General features: G+C 41.7%; 1 protein-coding gene across 2 annotated transcripts in view; it reads right to left on the bottom strand.

Annotated features, from left to right (window-relative positions):
- Window positions 1–7,654, bottom strand: part of DHCR24 (24-dehydrocholesterol reductase) — a 31,593-nt gene extending 23,939 nt beyond the window's left edge. Inside the window, exons 1-2 of one of the 2 annotated variants that reach the window (XM_011370422.2) lie at window positions 7,288–7,654; window positions 3,906–4,061 (exon numbers count right to left, since the gene is read on the bottom strand). In XM_011370422.2, the coding sequence (XP_011368724.1) occupies window positions 3,906–4,061; window positions 7,288–7,518 (387 nt within the window). In that variant the 5' untranslated portion in view covers window positions 7,519–7,654. The remainder of the gene's footprint in view (window positions 1–3,905; window positions 4,062–7,287) is intronic. The other variant, XM_011370423.2, reaches the window with a different exon arrangement.
- Window positions 7,655–19,164: the final 11,510 nt, after the last annotated feature.

Raw genomic sequence — 19,164 nt, 5'->3', positions numbered from 1 at the left:
AAAGAAGTAGAAACCATATGAGAGAACAGAACAGAGATCCAGATATAATGGAGTCAAGTAATCTAACAGATGCAGAGTTCAAAACACTGGTTATATAAAGATGCTCAATGAACTTTTGAGACATGTAGATAAATTCAGTGAGAACTTCAACAAAGAGATAAAAAACATAAAAATGGAAATGGAAATTATAAAAAGGAACCAGTCTGAAATGGAGAACACATTATCTGAGATGAGAAGTATAGTAAATGGAATAAACAAATAAACAAAGTAAATAAAGAAGAAGATCAAATGCCCTATCTAGAGGACAGGAAGGCCAATCAGGACACTCAATCAGAATGGCAAGGAAAAAAGATGCCAAGACTATAAAAATAATTTAAGGAGGATATGGGACACTATTAAGGCTCCAAATATTCATCTGATCAGTGAAACTGAAGAAAATCAAGATGCTGAACAGCTATTTAAAGAAATAACAATGGAAAACTTCCCTAACCTGTTGAAGGAAATGGACATAAAACCCCAAGAAGCTCGGAGAATTCCAAAAATCAGGGATCCAAAGAGGCCCACGCCAAGACACATCATAATTAAAATGCCAAAGTTTAAATACAAAGAAATAATATTAAAAGCAGGAAGAAAAAAACAAATAATTACATATAAAAGAACACTGGCAGCTGATTTCTCAAAAGAAACTATGCAGGACAGAGGGGTTTGGCAAAAAATATTCGACAGGATGAAGACCCAGGATCTACAACCAAGAATAATTTATCCAGCAAAACTATCATTTAGAGTTGAAGGACAGATAAAGAACTTCCCAGACAAAAAATAAACTAAAGAAATTTATCATCACCAAGCCAGAATTACAGGAAATGTCGAAGGGACTTCTTTAAGAAAAAACATGTATCAAAAACAGGAATAAAGAAATAAAGAATTCCTATTAATAAGTACCTTAAATGGACAAGAATTAAGCGCTCCAACCAAAAGATAGAGTGGCTGAAAGGATAAGAAAACAAGACCCCTGCATAAGAAAAGGAAGGGAATAAAAAAAGATATTGCTTTGATGAACCTAGAAGATATTTAAGTCAGACAGAGAAAAATAAACACTATATGATTTCACTTATATGCGGAATTTAAGGAGTAAAAAGAACAAACTAATCAAAAATAGACTGACAAATACAGTAGACAATTTGTTGACAGACAGAGGGGGTGTTTTGAGGGGACTGGGAGAATAGGATGAAGGGTTAAAGAAGTACAAATTAGTAGCTGATAGATGGTTACAGGAATGGGGAGCACGGCATAGGGAATGCAATTAGCATTAATACATTGGCTAGGTGGAGGGTCAGGGAAGGGAGGGAGCAATTGGAAGGATCACTTTACAACTATATAGATGTCTAACCAATGTACTGTATACTTGAAACTAATTACAATTTTTAAAAAAAATTTAAAAATGTAAACGGATTAAATGTTCCAATCAAAAGACAAATGGATAAAGAATATGTGGCACCAAAAAAAAAAAAAAAGCTAGAATGACTTTATTATATCAGACAAAGTAGATTTCAGAGCAAAGAATATAACTAGAATGAAAGAGGTCATTTCATAATTATAAAGGATCAATTAATCAAGGGGATGTAAAGTTACTAAACGTTTATTTACCTAATTACAGAGCTTCAAAACAAATGAAGCAAATACTGATGGAACCACAAGAGATATAAACAAATCCACAATCATAGGTAGATATTCAATAGTCTTCCTTCAGTAATTGATAGAATAAGTAGAGAGAATATTTGTAAGGATATAGAAGACTTGAACAACACTATAAATCAACATGACCTAATTAACATTTATAGTACACACCAGCCCCAAATGGCAGAATACACATTTAAAAAAATGTACATGGAACATTTATCAAGATAGATCATATTCTTCTGGGCCATAAGATAAGTCTCAATAAACTGAAAAACATTCTGATCATATAAAGTATATTTTCTGGCAACAATTGAATTAAATTACAAATCAGTAACAAAGATCTCTGGAAAATTCCCAAATATTTGGAAACAGAATAAAATAAATAACTCATGGGTCAAAACAGGTGTCAAAAAGGAAACCAGACTGCTTCTCAGCCTTTCGGCCAAGATCAAATTGTAAAAAGGAAATTGGATAGTATTTTGAACTGAATGAAAATGAAAAGATAACCTATCAAAATTTGTGGAATGGCTCAAGGGAGAAATTTATAGCGTTAAACATCTATGTAAAATGCTACAAGCACATTGAAAGACAAGCTGGCAGTCTCTTAAAAAGTTAACCAAACACCTATCAAATGAGTCAGTGATTCCTTTCCTGGGTATTTTACCCAAGAGACAGGAAAGCATGTATCTACACAAGACATGTCTATAAATGTTCCTAGTGATTTTATTTGTGATAGCCCAAAGCTGGAAATAACTCAAATATCCTATGATAAGTGAAAGGATAAACAAACTGTGATATACTCATACAAGGGAATACCACTCAGCAATAAAACATAATGTACTTCTGATACATACTTCGATATGGATTTCTCTCGAAATAATTACAGAGTGAAAGAAGCCAGACAAAACAAGAGTACATAACGCATGATTCCATTCATATAAAACTCTAAAATACAAACTAATGTATAATGACAAAAAGCTGGTCACTATAGGGATGTGGGGTAAGAGGCAGGGAAGGCCCTGAGGAATGGATTACCAAGGAGCAAGAGGGAACCTTTGAGGTGATGTGTATGTTCATTGTCTTGATTGTAATGGTTTCACAGGTGTACACATATCTCAAAATTTATTATCAAATTGTACACTGTATGTGCAGGTTATTATACATTAAGTCTATATCAGTAAAGCCGAGGGGACAAAAAAAGGCACAGGTGATTAAGTAAACTGGCCAAGGTCTCACAACAAAATGCCATCATGTGGATATATCATATCTAACAACTCTCTACTATTGAATATTGTGTTGTCTTCGATTAGAAATAAAGCTGTGATTTAAAGAGAGAAAGGAAGAAAAAAAGCTATCATACAATCTCTCTCTGTATTGTCTATGATTTAAGCTTATTTCCTGTTTCCTTAAGCCAGGTTTTAAGAACCAGAATTATTCGATAGGCCAAAGAGCATGCACATGTCTATGGCTATTAACAAGTGGGTCCTCAGGAAGCTTGCAACAAGGCCCTCTGTTTACCAGTACACCTCCTTACCAAAAAGGGGTAAGTAGGTTCCCTTTTGTGTCTCTTTTTTCTCAAGCACGAATGATCACTTCATGCATTTCACTGATAGTCTACGTTTTAAATCTGCAATATGATACCTTACATAGGGAAAAAGCTTCTTCCAAAAAGGTAACTATTAATAATCAAACCAGCTTTAATATGACTGATCATTCAAGGTCTTGTTTTGCATGAAACAAGTTAATTTTAGCAGGTGTAAAGCACTGTGTGAAAAAAAAAAAGAAAACTGGGTACATTCTCAACATTTAACATAGGGCTTCCCTACTAGGAGTCTGTAGGATATTGGAGAAGGGTATTACGTTCGGGTTTAAATTTAAAGAAAATGAAAAACCAATTCACTTCACTTTGTGTTCCTTTCTGCATTTTTGGAAGTCCCTGAGAGATCAGAAAGCCTCCTGTCTCATTTCCGCCCATGATTTCCCCATCCCTGTCTTCCTGTGGAACTGCAGATAATCAAAGAATCCCCCTGAACTCTCAATTTGCACTATGAGATAGAGTTATAACCAATCTCTTCCAAAGCTGAGGCTTTGAAGAATGGCAATGACCAGGGATCTTAGTGTTGTCTACCCTCAAATGCCCTTGCCTAAAATCATGTCCTTCCAAGCCACTTGCACCAGGGGCAGTCCTGCTCATTCCCAGAGCCAGGGAACCACGCCACACTCACCTGTTTCTTGGTGTCCACCTCTAGAATATCCATCAGGTTGATCATGATGTTTTTGTGTGTCTTCTTGTACTTCCCAACCCGGAGCGAGATGGTGAGCCAGCCGGGGCGCCCTGTGCACATGAAGGTCTTGCTGCCTTGCTCCTTCCATTCTCGTACCTGCAACCACGGGACAGAGGCTGAGCTAGCCCTACCAGGATCCCCAGAGCAGCTCGAAGCCTTGTTTTCAGGGGAAGGAGCTCAAAAAGATGCCCAGGCATTTTGTCAGCAAACACTTACTGAGCCCTTGCCTTCTTCCAGGCACTGCAAGGCCCACTGGCCCTACCCTCTGGAATCTCCCCGGCTAGTGTGGCAGGCAAAAAGCCGAAGTGTTGCCACACTACAAAGCAGAATGAAGAATGATCACAGTACTTTGAAAACACTAACTGGGAAATTCAGGAAAGGTTTTGTAATGGTAATAATAGCAACCATACAAATAAGATGGTTACTAGGTGCCCCCATTGTGTCAGGCACCTATTGTACACCGTCTCATTTAATTCTCACAACAACCCCAGGAAGTTGGGATGATCCCCTTTTGCAGGTGAGAAAACTGGGAGGCGAAATAACTTGCCCAAGGTCACACAATCAGTGAAGGACAGAGCTCAGATTCACAGCCAAGACCATCCGACTTCTGGAAGGACAGATGGGCTTGTATTAACAACAGTCAATAGAATAACAGCTAACATGTAGTGAGGCTTGTTACATGCCAAGTCCTGTCCTAAGCATTTCCATGTGTTAACTCATGATCACTTGGAAGGAGAGAGAAATGGCAGGGAAGGACCACCAAGCCAATGGAAGGAAGAGCTTTTGCAAAACCTCTACTGTTAAGTGACCAGAGTACAAAACACAAAGAACAAATGGCCCATGAGCCAAAAGCCCATCAGGAACACGGGAGGAAGTATTCCATTCCTGCTGCTGAGATGGGCAAGGGCAAAGAGGTGTCTGTCTGCTGCTCTGACCTGCAACCATCCATTCCCTCACCTGCTTTTAACACTCCCATCCTCCTTTGGTTCAGGTGATGCTATTTCTCCCCCAAACCCAGGAGGTGGGCACATCACTGAGGCCTGAGTCCATCCTCTTGGCCATAGTAACCAGTTCAGGGATGGGCCTATGATTCAAGTCAAGCCAATAAGGCCGGTTCTAGGAGAGGCACTCTTGCTGTACTGGGTTTGCTAAGCTGGTTGGATTGGATGTAAGCTAGAAACTGCTGAGTCCTTCACAGGAAGACGGGCTCCATGAGAATGAAGTTGACCCAGAGGAAAGCAGAGCCAAGAAATGGCAAATGGGTGGAAAGACAGAGATAGGGGATCCTAGATCCAGTCATGCCTAAGGTAATTTTACTCCTGGATTTTTCAGGACCTAGGTCAATGAAGTCCTTTTTTTGCTCAACAGTCTGCGTTGAGTTTCTATCACTTGCGACCAAGAATCCTGAAGGAGGTTGCATTGAAGCTGACTAGGCAAATAGCACAAAATGAGGGAAGAATGTTTCTGCATTTAGAGGCCAAGGTGCAGTGGGAAGTAGAGGTGTCTGAGAAGAGAGTTATCGAGGACGGGATTCCTGTGAGTAGAGCTGAAGGCACGAGAAGTGGGATTCATGACCAAGCAGGCCTTGCCTCTGCCCGACTGCAGTCCCAGGACATAATTTAAGCTCAGAGGTGTGGGGAATGGATTGGGCATGCTGCATTCAAGCTGGAGGGTGGGCCATACCACATGAAATGAACATGGAAGCCATAAAGCCTGAAATATTGGTTGCAATGGATTCAACCAAGATTTGGGGCAGGGAGGCAATGATGTGAAAAGTGGCCCTTGTGACTGACTACATGCTGGCTAAAGAGAGATGGGGAGGGCCCAGAAAAGGGGCAACTAGTCTGGTAGCTATTACTACATGCCAGGTGTGAAGTAACAGAACGAGACCTACAGGGTGAAATGGGATGGGAGAGAAAAAACAGTCAGAGTTCAGGCTCTGAAATCAGCTGATCTGGGTTCTAGCCCTATTTACTAGTTATATCACCGTGAACACCGACTTACAGTTTGAACCTCAATTTTTCCCATGTGTAGAACAGATACAAGACCTAACAGGGTTGCTGTGAGGATTAGAAATAATGGATATCAGTGGCACGGGGTGCGGAACATGGCAGGTCCAGGGGAGTGGGCTGGACTGGCAGAGCCCCTTGTCTTCCTGTCCAGTGAGCCCTTTGGTTTAGTTTAGGTAAACAAGTGCTTACTGGGCTGTTCTGGGCCAGAGGTGAGCTCCGGGAGCTCACACTGATGGGGGGAGGTTGGCAGGGAGGACAACCAGGTAAATGAATCTGAACACATGGAAAGAGCAAAGAAGAGAGTACAATTGGGGAGGGAGGGATCTGGAGCTGTGACTGTGACCAGCAAAACCCAGGGCAGCCCAAGCAAAGCACTTCTAGAAGCTGCATTCTCCCATCCAGGCCATGGTCTTCTCCCTTATCAGGATGCTCTCAGCATCCATCTTTATGCTCTTGCTTGCAGCATCCAACATGATGCAAACAGAACATGGAAGCTGCTACACCTGTGGCGAGAGGTGCAGCAGGAAACAGAAGCTCTCTGCAACCTGATGCCAGTAAAAGAAGAACACAAGTTGGGGCAGAGGGAGCCAAGAACCTGCCCAGGCCCAATGCCCATGCCAACCTTGAATGTAAGAAAAAGGGTCCACTCAGAGCAGCAGCAGGGCAAGGCTCTGTGCCTTGCTGCTGTGACACTGACACAGGGAGGATGCACAGAGGTACTGAGGGACTTGTCCAGGAGTGACTGCCTGGCTCAGAGGCCGCAAAGCTCCTCATCTTGTCACTTTAGTTCTTTATTCTAAGTGTGTCGAAAGCTCCTTGCTGCTACAGAGTAAACTCAAAACTGATTTTCCAACCTCCTTCCCCTCTCGGTCTTCACACCGGACCCTCCACTCCACAACACACCCCCCCCATTTCCTCTACTTTCCAGTCTCTAGTGCCAGCTCCACCTCCCAGAAGCCCTCCCTCCTCTGAAATCGCTGGGGCCTGATGATAGTTACCTGTGCAGTGCCCACCTCTCCTTATGATTCTTTATATCCCTCCTGGTACCCGAACGTGCTCTGCATATAGTAGGTACTCCATAAAGAGCAGAGTAATGTTTTGTTCCCTCCTTTGCTTACTTCGTTCTCTTCCTGGGAAGCCTCAACCATCACATTTTTTGTTGAGTTCAAATCCTCCTCAGACTCCACCTCCTCTTTGCAGTCTGGGCTCCCTCAGCGCCGCACACGACTCTGCGCCTCGCGCGCTACTGTGCACTCACATGGCCCTGTCCCCTCAGCCCGGGGCTCTGGCGCCCGCCCGGGACCGCTCACCTGCTTCTGGATGTCCCGCACGCGCTGCTCGTGCAGGCGCGGCGCGCTGCTGAGCTTGAACACCACCCAGGCGCGCATGTAGTAGTAGATGTCGAAGATGAGCGAGAGCGGCAGAAGGAAAAGGCACACGAACACCCAGCGCTGGTGGATGAGCACGAACTCCAGCCCCTTCACACGGATCCAGAGCAGGAAGAGCAGCGCGCACACGGCCAGCGACACGGCGGGCTCCATGGTGGGGCCGGTGGCGCGCCACGCGGGGGACGGGATGCCTGCTCGCGTCTCTCGTCACCACCACCACGCGCTCCGTGTCCGCCCGCGCTCAACCAGGGCCAGTCGCCGGCTGTTAGAAAGCTAGAGAGCTGCGGGCGGGGGAGAGGAGGGGGGCGGGGGGGGGGTTGCCTCGCCGCCTAGCGATTGGCTCATTTCGCAAAGGTTCGGTGGGCCGAGACCCTGTTGGCGACCAATAGCGAGCCGCGCCGGAGATCGGACCAGGAACCCGCTGTTTTTATTGGCTGCAGGAGTCAGGCCGCTCCACCCTCTTCTCACCAACGCGTGGGGCGGGGTGTCTGGGGACCCGCGTGGTGGCGGAGTGGACCGTTCTCTGTACCGCGGCAGCGCAGGGACGCGGGCGGCAGGACTGGCGCTTCCGGCCTGGGGGACAGCCCTCAGAGCCCCTCAGACGAGGGAGGTGCCTGCTCCCTCCTCCACTCCTTAGGTGGCGCCTCCCGCAGAGGCGCGTGAAGCGGTCACGCGTTGGGTTACCACCAGAGGCGTAAGGTGAGGTGAGGGCGCCCCACGGCTCTGGGTCACCCTGCAGCTTGACGGAGGATTTCCCGCCTGGCTAGCACCCTTCACCCTTTCCCACTCTACTGAGGGGGATGGGGAGGGCTGGAGGAAAAAGAATGAAGGCGGGAACTCTAGCTATTGTAAACGCTCTAGCGCCCACTCTGCCAGGCAGTGTTGCAGGCCTTGGGGTAGGGTGGTGAGCAAAGCAGTGTCCCTGCCCTCATGGAGCAGCTGCTTCAGGGTAGTGGCGACTGTTAGAGGCAAAAACCTAAATCTGGTGTCATTTGCACTTCACCTTTCTTGAAATTTTAGGAAGTATGGGAGGTTTTTATTTTAGAAGCCAAACTTGATGTTACTTACCAGGCCTTGCTTATCTATTCACTTTCCTCTCTTTCTTCGTTGCCCTAACATGTACTCTTAGGGTCTCTGGGACCCACTCTCCCTTGTTTCAGTGCCTTCGCTCAAGCTGGCACCTCTAAAATGCCCTTTCCCATCCCCTTCATAGAGCTGAGATTCCACATCCTTGAAGCCAGCTCTGGGCTACCTTTAAAATTACATTTCTGGCACTTCTTTCCCCTCTCAGTTGCTCATAAAAGTTACATAGTTACATCTATGTCATGATTCTTTCACATTATTTTGTAATCGTCCCTTTATGTGTCTCTCACCCACACAGAGTGAGCTTTAGGCTAATCAATGTCTCATTCGCTTTTGTATTTCCAGTTTCCGGCACAATGGTTGATGCATAGTAGACACTTCAGTGTTTGCTCACCAATGAATGAATGAAGAATGTAGGCAGAGGCTCAAATATTGAATAATTACCATTTTGCATTGGGCTTGGTATATGGCGAGTCCAAATTGCCACGGACTTTAAGGTTAAAAATACACATTGGAGTTCAAAGATGTAGTACAAAAAAGAGAATGCAAAATAGGTCAATAATTTATATGGATTACATGTTGAAATGATAACATTTTGATATACTGGGCTAAATAAAATATAGTATTAAAATTGATTTCACTTTTATTTACTTTTTTAAGGTGGCTATTAAAAAATTAAAAATTACAGATTTATCTCGCGTTATATTTTTAGCAGCTCTGATTAAGAGAGGAAGTTGAAGTGTGAAGAGGAGAGGCACTGTGGACAATGCCTTTCTCCCCTGATTCTGCTTGAATTCAAATGTTGGAACTGTTAGAGAGGGCTTTGCTTCAAAAACTTAACCATCCTGAGTATTGTTAGAGAATGAGATAATTTAGAAATTAAAATTCAACCTAGAAATTAACATTGGACAGAAGTGTTTAGTGCCTTGTAGGAGAAATGACAGAAATTACTGGTACTCAGAATAGTTTTCCACTTGGGAAGAGAAGGAGAAAGCCCCAATAAGATAGATCTTTAGGGGACAACTCTCCAAAACAAAAAAGAAGTGAAAAAGTACTCAGAACAATTGTTTACCCAGCATGCATGTTCTCATTCTCTGTTCCTGTCTACCGTCCTATATCTCGATTCTTCTTTTCTCTCTACACGAACTCCAGCCCTTTGGGTTGCTATTATTTAGGCAAGGAAAACGATTACTGTGAGTTGGGTCAATTAATTAATTTTATTTTTTTAAATTAACGTATAGTAAAAGTGCTTATCTTAATGTACAGTTATGAATGTTAGGACATATAAGGGTTCTTCTAACCAACACAATTGAGCATACAGAATAGTACCGTCTCTCCAAATAACTCTCTCCTGGACTCCTTTGTAGTTATACCCTTCTGCCTCCCCTGGCCCCTGGCCCCTGGCAACCTTTGCTCTGTTCTCCCTGCTCTTCCAGAATGGAATCATGCAGTATGTAATCTTGGCTCCATTAATTTTTTTAATAGATTTTTTTTTTATTGTGGTAAAGTACACATAACCATTACCATCTTAACTATTTTTAAGTGTGCAATTCAATGGTATTAAACACATTCACATTGTTGTACATCCTTCACCACCATCCATTCTCATAACTTTCATCTTGTTAAACCGAAACTATACTCATTAACAACAATTTCCCATTCTCCCCTCCCTCCAGCCCTGGCAACCACCATCTCTAAGATTTTGACTACTCTCAGTATCTCATACAAGTGGAATCATTCAATATTTGTCTTTTGTGACTGACTTATTTCACTTATAACATCTTCAAGGTTCAATCATGTTATAGTATATTGCAGAATTTTCTTCCTTTTTAAGGTTGAATAATAACTCATTGTATGTATCACTGAAGAAGAATTTCCTACTTAAATGGCTAACTTTGTAATCAGTTCTTTGTTCTGCTTCTGTAAACATGCTTGCTGCATAGGCCAAAGATCTCAGGATCAACTGAAAACTCACCCTCTCTTTTGGATGTTCTGCCTTAGTGCCTATTTGAACAGATGTATTGCCTTAGTGCCTGTTTTTTAAAAAAAAATCTCATGCTCTGTAACTGCCTGTAGCCCATAGCAACTCCCGAGGTCTGTAAATTAGCCCATGCCAACTGTAACAACACAGGTATAAAAGTGAAATTGGCCATAAGCTCGGGGCCTAGATTTTCAGAGCACTAGCTCTTCTGGGACCGCTGGTGTAATAAACCTGAGTTCTCCAACCCTCCGAGTGCTGCTTGGTTTCTCGCTGATCTTTGCAATTTTTCTGCAACACCACATTTTGCTTATCCGTTCATTCATCAATGAACACTTGGGTTGCTTCCATTTTTTTAGCTACTGTGAATAATCCTGTCATGAACGTGGATGTACAAATATCTCTTCAAGACCCCGCTTTCAATTCTTTTGGGTGTATACCCAAAAGTAGAATTGCTGGATCATATAGTAATTCTATGTTTAATTTTTGAAGAACTCCCATACTGTTTTCAAAAGCAGCTATATGATTTTACATTCTCACCAACAGTACTGAGGGTTCCCATTTCTCCACATCCTTGTCGACACTTGTGTTTTTCTGGGGCTTTTTTTTTTTTTTTTAAATAGTAGCCCTCCTAATGGGTGTGAAGTGGTATCCCACTGCAGTTTTGATTTATATTTCCCTAATTAGTGATGCTGAGCATCTTTTCATGTGATTTTTGGCTATTCATCTTCTTTGGAGAAATGTCTGTTGAAATCCTTTGCCCATTTTTAAACCAAGTTGTCTGGGTTTTTTTGTTGTTAAGCTTTAGGGGTTCCTTTATATTCCAGATGTTAATCTCATATCAGATATATGATTTGCAAATAATTTCTCCCATTCTGTAGGTTGTCAGGCCCATCAATTTTTGCCTAAGTCAGCAAAGTGCCCTGTGACAGGGCTTCTACCCATGAATGTACCTAATTGTTAATAAATGTACTTTATTTACATGAAAACTCAGTTAAAATGCTTAGGAATAGGACATCCTGGTTAACAAGTTCTCAGGTTAACTCGAAGTTAAGCAAAATCCCTTTTACAGTTTGACCATGAAGCAATCTTCCTAAAACCTGAGTCCTCATTTCTTTCTTAATGAATAGAGCCTAATGAACACAAATAATTCTTTTATTACAGAGTTCAATGAACACCAGAGTCCTAACAAAGAGTATTTTCGTATATTTGTGTAATACATCTACTGAGATTGTTGGTATTCACAACCAGTCTGAGGGACGACAATGCATAAAACTATTAATCTGTGTTGTTTATAATAAATGGAGACGTTCAGGCGTAGAGGGCTTACTTAAGTGACTTGCCTGATCAGTGTCTTATTCTGGTAAATAGAGAAGCCAAGTTATGGCTCCTGTCTTCTAGATCTTTCCATCAGTTGAATCTGCTTCCTCGATTTTTGGGTAAACACCATTTCTTCGGTTCCATAGATATAAAATGAAAGTTTTAGAATAGGGTTTTTTGAAGTGTGTGTGGTCTGCAGACCAGTCACGTAAGAATGCTGGCTAAAATGCAGTTTCCTGGACTCAACCACATTCCATTGCACCTAATATCTGGAAGTGAAGCCCAGGAATAGGCTTTTTAAAAAGGTCTCCACGTTATGCTCACACATGCTATTTAGGAGCTAGTATTGAATGTGTATTGGCTCTGAAACTAGTCCAAGAATATTATCTTTGTTTTTTTTAAATAAAGCCCTAGTACGAGATTCTTTTCCTTTGCCAGGGGCAGCTTTCACCTAAAAGCCAAATTTATCTAGAAAACTATAATATGCTAACTTTCAGATAATCAAGATTTTATCTTATTACTTGAGTTTCTTAAGAACGGTAAGCAAATTTTGAAGTCAAGATAAGACCGTAACTCAATTCTAGGCGAGTTGGCTTTCTTGTGCTAGTGGATGGAGTCATTCATTGATTCATTCATTCTGTCTCGTGATGATTTGGCTGCATAGAAGTCAAAGAGCTGCAACGACGGGTGATTATTTTCTCATGTAGCAACAAGTCTAAATGTAGGTTGACCCGGAGTTGGTTAATTCATTGGCTCAATGACATCCTAACAGATCCACTTCTTACTATCTTCTGCCTACTCTGTGTTTCCCAGATTGACCTTCCTGATGATGGCCGGAGTGGCCATAGTTCTGGTGCTCTATCAGATATAGCAACAGCCAGTAGAATGGGAATCAATTTGAGATGAAAGTTAACTGTATCTCCAACACATTCATTCAGTGATTATTGATACGCAGGAATTATGCCAAGTCCTGGGAAAACAATAGTAAACTAGATACAGTCTTTTCCCCTGACAGATCATTGTGGGAGATCTAGACAAATCAATAGGTAATGATAAATCAGTGTCTTAAATACTCTGATAAAAAATTATAAGATACTATGGAAGCACACACACACACACACACACACACACACAGTCCAGGAAGACTTCTGAGAGGAATTGATGACTAAGCAAAGACACCATGGGATGACTATGAGTTAGCCAGGTGAAGTATTTGAGTTTAAAGGAAAAAGGACATTCCAGGAGAGGAGTGCCATGTGCAAAAGCCCAGAAGAAGGTGAGGGGATATGGTATTTGGACAACTTGTCATGATTTTTTGGACACCTTAACTCCCAATGTGATGGTATTAGGAAGTGGGGCTTTTGGGAGGTAACTGAGGTTAGATGAGGTCATGAAGGTAGAGTCCTCATGGTGGGATTAGTGCCTTTATAAGGGCCAGAGCTCTTTCTCTTTACCATGTGAAGACACAGTGAGAAGGCAGCCATCTGTGAACCAAGAGGAGGGCCCTCACCAGGAACCCCTCCATTGTGGCACCCTGATCTCAGACTTCCAGGCTCTAGAACTGTGAGAAATAAATGTTCTGTTATAGCAGCTCGAACTGACTGAGACATGAATCAGAGGTCATTTTGTCTGGGGCCAGGAAGTGATTGATAATTGGACATCATTGAGGGGAGTAGCAGACAAGCCTTGAGAGTCCATTTCCTGTATCGTCTCCGTTTTGGGTGCTGTTGTCTTCTTTCTGAGATGTTAATGAATCAATCTGACAGATTGGCCCTTACTAAAGCATGGCTGTGTTAGAAGAATTTTTTAAAAAGAGACTAATAATGGCTACAATTGATTATATTTTATATAAAAATAGCTTTTTTTTTGCTTTTGTCAATGTGGGCTAAATTCTTCTAAACAATTTCAACTATATAGGAAAGCACAGAGAAGAAAGTAAAATATCAACCCAAATTTCATTCAGATAACTTAAGTTCACACATTCATGACTGACCTTCTAGACATATCCCTAGGCCCACATATATATACATATATAATTTTACAAAACAAGGTCAACTCAACACAAGAGTTACAACTTGCTTTTATAAAACTTAACCATATGCTATTGGTTTCTTTGTGTTCCAATGTATATGTTTGTGTGTATGTATATAGGTGTTTGTGCATGTGTGTACATGCATGTGTGTAGTTTAGTTTATTTAATTATTCCTCTATTGAAGGACATTTAAGTTGTTTCCAAAGTTTTATTATGACGAGCAAAATTCCAGTGAATTTTCGTTATTCTATATATTTTTTCGAACTTATAAAATTTTCTTAAATTTCTTCATATTTTAAAACCTATCATCAAATTACTCTCCAAAAACATTACCTGTAAGATATAAACAGCAATTTCCCCACACCTTTACTAACATTATGGTATCTCACAATTGTTCAGATGGTAGGCATTTCAGACTCTGTAGGTGGCTGCACACTTGTCCTGTCAGCTCTCACAGCACACATGTAAGCAGTTTGCTGAAGACCAACCCACCACAAAGGAAATTCAGCCGCCACTCTCGTTTTCCAGCCTGCCATAATGTACAGTTCTCCGTCCTTTCTAGATAGGAAAGATTGAAACCAATGTCTCAAACCAGTCTTGACAATTGAGAGGCAGTCAACAGAAATCAAGGGCATTGCCATTCCTAGCCTTGGCCTTGTGGCTGCCCAGAGTGTTCTCACATTTTACTATCATTCTTGTGGGTAGTTCTTGCAGCTCTTTTGTGGCTAGAGCTTTCTTTGTGCTCAGGTCAGCCACAAACTTTCTGACCAATGTTCTCGATTGCAACACTCGTTCATTTAAAAATCAATTAATAAACCATTAAAAATCTATTGAATGGAGTCGTCATAAAGCCCCCAGGTGTTAGCTTGCATCCCCTGTTATTTATTTGTTTTAATATTTTTAATCTCTGTATGAGCACAGGGCCGACGTCTCAAAGTCAACTGGTCCCCAGCTTGATTCTTGAATCAGAATAATTTCAGTTTCTTCTAACAAAGTCAGAACATCTCTTAAAAACAAAATTATTGACAAATAAGCATCACATACAAACGATAACATTTATATATTTTCATTTACTTCGTGGTCAGACTTCTAGCAGCTCACTACTAAAAAACACCAGCGAAGCCAAGTAGAGTAAAAGTTAGCAGCACCAATTTCATTCCAATAGTTTAGGTTCAAAACTTGACTCTTCCACCACATTAACCTTGGGCAAGTTACTCTAGGTATCTTCTGATATTCGACAAGTTCTCAGTGACTATTATCTGTCATTACCATTTCCCAACAGAAAGAGGCAAATCTCTTTGATCATTTACTGAACCTATGCCCCTTATCCTTTGGCAAAAATAAATGAGCCCAAAGTCACAGACCATTACTTAAATTGATATGTAAAATGAAACCACCGATTTCATAGCTTGGTGGCTTGACATCCTGGGGACAAAGGTTGGAAAAATAAGTTGACACATAGAGAAGGGACAGCTGATGGGGTGAGGGTAAATTGTAGAGACAGCAGGATTGCTGTGCATAAACAGAAAAGTGACTTGGGCTGTTTAATTTGAGACAAAGAGTCCTTTCTAAGTAGCCTCTCAGAGGGCATGGCTGAGGGGTTGACAGCTCTATATAGTAATAGATGTGCATAATGATCACCTGAAGCATCAATAAAAGGTCAGATATGTTCTGAGTAAGTTGTTCAGCCAGACAAAGAGGTGTGTAATGCCTTTTAAAAGACACCTGAGACTAATTTTGGATGGGATCTCTTAGAGAAACCACTTAGTCTAAAATCTTACTTGCCCAGGAGCAGCGTATTCTGGATTTAAGAAGTGCACGGATCAAGAGAAAACTGAGAACCATTCCAGAGTTGCCAACTTGTTATTTTGCCATGTAAAGAAACCAAGAAACAAACTAATAAAAGAACTACCATCAATTATTATGTCAGAAAAAGTCAGAAGGTCACATTCTCAGAATAAAGGACAGCCCTTCAAATTGAACACATTTAGCATTGTGAAACACTTGATACATTTCACAGCTTTTCTGATTCTGTTGTAATTTCTGGATGTGTTGTCATGCACCAACCAAATGGGCCTGGAATTTAGAAAGTACTGTTGTCTAAAGCAGTGTTTTTCAAAGTGTGGGCCCCGGGTCAACAGCATCAGCATCACCTGGGAACTGGTTAGAAATGCAAATTCTCAGGCTACCTGCCCTATTCCCCCGCCCCATCTAATGAAGCCAAAATTCTGGAAGTGGGCCCAGCAATGTGTATTATAAACCCTCATGTGATTCTGACACACCCAAGTCTGAGAGCCACTATCGTAAAACATTCTTTCAACATAGATTGTACCCACCTTCTCTGGAAAACCTCTGGTGACAGGATCCTGCTCCCTCGCAAAAAAGTCTTTTCCCATGTGAGTCATCTCAGGTGGTTGAAACTCCTAGACTAGCCTCCTTGGTCCAAGTTCTGCCCTCTCGAGACACATAGAATGAATCCTGTCTTTCTGCCCTAGCTTGACAACACTGTATGCGTGTGAAGGTGACGATTACAGCTCCTTTCCCAGATGAACACAGCCACTGCTCTTACTGGTGCTGTCATGGCTTGATCTCTAATCGTTTTGTCAGCCTGATCACCCTCAACTGGCTGCTCTTTTATTATTATTATTATTATTATTATTATTATTATTATTAAAAACTACAATTTATTGGACACTTGTTGCTTTTTGTCATGCACTGCCTAGGTATAGTCCATTTTTCCCTCTTTTAACTTTCTCAACAACCCTGGGAAGTTGGTCTGTTATCTCCATTTTATAGAAAGCAAATAAGCTCAGGGAGATCAAGTAACATGCCCAGTATCACTCAGTTTGTACGTAGCTGAGCCAGATTCCACACTCAGGTCTGTGGCATTCTAGGTCTGGTGCTATTTCCATTATACCAAGCTGTCCTTAAATTTCCATCAAAATCTTGTTAATTTAGGGGAGGCTGAGCCAGGAAGAGATAACCATGAGGGCTGAGATATAACGTGGATGAGAGTGTGAACTCTGGAGTTAAACACATTTAGATTGAGTCCCGTTTTCTACAGTTACTAATTATATAACCTTGAGTGTGTTTCCTCTTCTCTCTAAACCTCAATTTCCTCATCTGTACAATGGGGATAATAATAGCATCCACCTCATAAGGCTGCTATGAGTAGTAATGAATTAGTGCTGATAAAGCACTTAGCAAAGTTCTGGGTACATAGTGAGTACTCAGGAAATATCTCTGTTATTACTGAGTAGATATACTCAGCAATTATGTAATTATAGATGGGTTATATCCAGACACATGTGCATTAAAGCAATATAAATCATTGTCTCCAGCTCCACTGAACACCCACTAATTTCTGACCCTGGACTATTTCTGCAACCTCCTAAATGATTTCTTATCTCCAACTTCTAACTCTTTCAAGCCAGCCTATGAATGCTGAAAAGTCAGTCTTCCTGAAGCCTAGCTCTGATTATGATGTCATCTCTCTGCTGAAACACTATCTTCAAATTAAGTCCAAAAATCTCTTTTAGGCTTCCCAGGATCTTTATATGATATAGCCCTAAATTCCTCCTCTCCCATGATCCCACTGATGGATTCTGTCCCACATGGATTCTGGTTCCAGCTAAACTGAATTATGGGCTTTTCTTCATACACAAAGTTCTTCCTGCATTTTCTCCATCCAAAACAGCCACTGTCTCCACCTAACCCTTGTCTGACCCAAAGCTTTTTGTCCTTCCCTCTGTCCCTTAGAAATCTGTCAAAATTTTTTTCAATGATCCAGTGCTTCTTCTCTCATGCAGCGTTTCCTACAACTCCTAGATAGATGAGGACGACTTCTTCTTTTGGATTCATTTGGCCTTTTTTTCCTGAATAAATATATTTTTAAAATTCATTTGCCCTTTATTTCTTGAATTATAATAGTGTTAGGCAAAGAACTTAGATTTCGCCACCAGATAGACCTGGGTTCAAATTCTGAGTCTTCCTCTGATTAGTGTATCATGTCTCTGAGATTAAATTTCCTTATTTGCAAACTAGAGATAATAAAGTCCCCCTCATACGGTGTCCGTGAAGACCGAAGGAGACGGGGAAACAGAAGGCCCCTGCTCAGAGCCTGATTCCAGCATCCTTTCCTTTCTCCCCTGAGTGAATAACATGTTTTATGTCCCTTATTTGTTGAGAGCAAGTGTGGGTCCCAGGCCTGGCGAGTTCCAGATCTGGCTGTGATCCAGGCTCGTGGCTAGGACTAGGACTCCAGATTTAGAATGTAACATTAGTCAAGTAGGGCGCCTGCGCCTAAAATATGTAAACATACTTCAGCTTATTGTATCATGCATGTGTGGCTGAATGCCACTATTGTACTCTGATATGTATGGAGCCCATGTGGCCCCTGGGGAGTGGAAGGGGAGCACAAGAAAGGGAGCAGAAGCAGAAGTGCGCTCCCCACAATAGAGTCGGTGCCTGGTGTTTCATTCTCATGTCGGCCTCTTGTGCTTGCTTCCAACTGGGCGTCTCAGCACTGAAACCTTCCCTTCTCAATCAGCTCGGCGCTGACAGCAAGGACTTCATCTTCATCATGTTGGTATCATTCACAGTGCTTAGAATAATTCTTTATATACAGATGCTCAATACATGTTGGAATGAACTTTCCGCCTCTTACTAGCAAAATGAACCTCTCTGAACATTTTGTCCTTAAAGTTAGTGATACTAGAAATTAATCTTATTGTTTGTTCCAGCTAAGCCATTCTTCCATTTATCCAACAAATATCTACTGAGCATCTACCATGTGTTAGGCAGTTTGCAAGGCAGTGCAGATGCCACAATGATTAAGTCAGATGTTTTGTAATTATAACTCTGTTTCATAGAAACAAAAGCCAGGCAGCACTGGCCCTGGAGTGTGGACCGGCAATGCTGTGCCGCAGATGTCAACACTAGAGAGGAATGTGCGCAGGTAGTTTGGGAGGGTTGGGGCTCCCGGCCTTAAAGCGCTCTCCCATCAGAAGTAGGAATGCCAGTTGTTTCCCTTGGCTTTGTGCTTCATAGGAGGGTGCTCATTAGCTGGATACGAGGTTTGTTTGTCTGTTTGTTTTTTAACAGCTTTATTGAGATAGAATTTACATATTGCAAAATTTGCCTGTTTAAATTGTACAATTCAATGGTTTTTAATATACTTACAGAGTTGTATGACCATCACTCTATCCAACTGATGGACATTTTTAACCCCCAAAGAAACTGGCCTGTTATCTTTTTAAAACTGACCTTTGCCCAGTTGAGCCCTACCTTTCTTCATCAGCATGGTGTAAATGGCAGGGATGAGAAATCAGAGTGTGGAAAAATGTTTAAATCATTGATAATCACTTGAAAAGTTGGCTTGAAGTAC

The sequence above is a fragment of the Pteropus vampyrus genome, unplaced genomic scaffold (genome assembly GCF_000151845.1).
Source record: "Pteropus vampyrus isolate Shadow unplaced genomic scaffold, Pvam_2.0 Scaffold170, whole genome shotgun sequence".
In the NCBI taxonomy this organism is placed as follows: domain Eukaryota; kingdom Metazoa; phylum Chordata; class Mammalia; order Chiroptera; family Pteropodidae; genus Pteropus; species Pteropus vampyrus.
The sequence above is the reverse complement of the archived record's forward strand: the minus strand, read 5'-3'. Positions and strand labels throughout refer to the sequence as shown.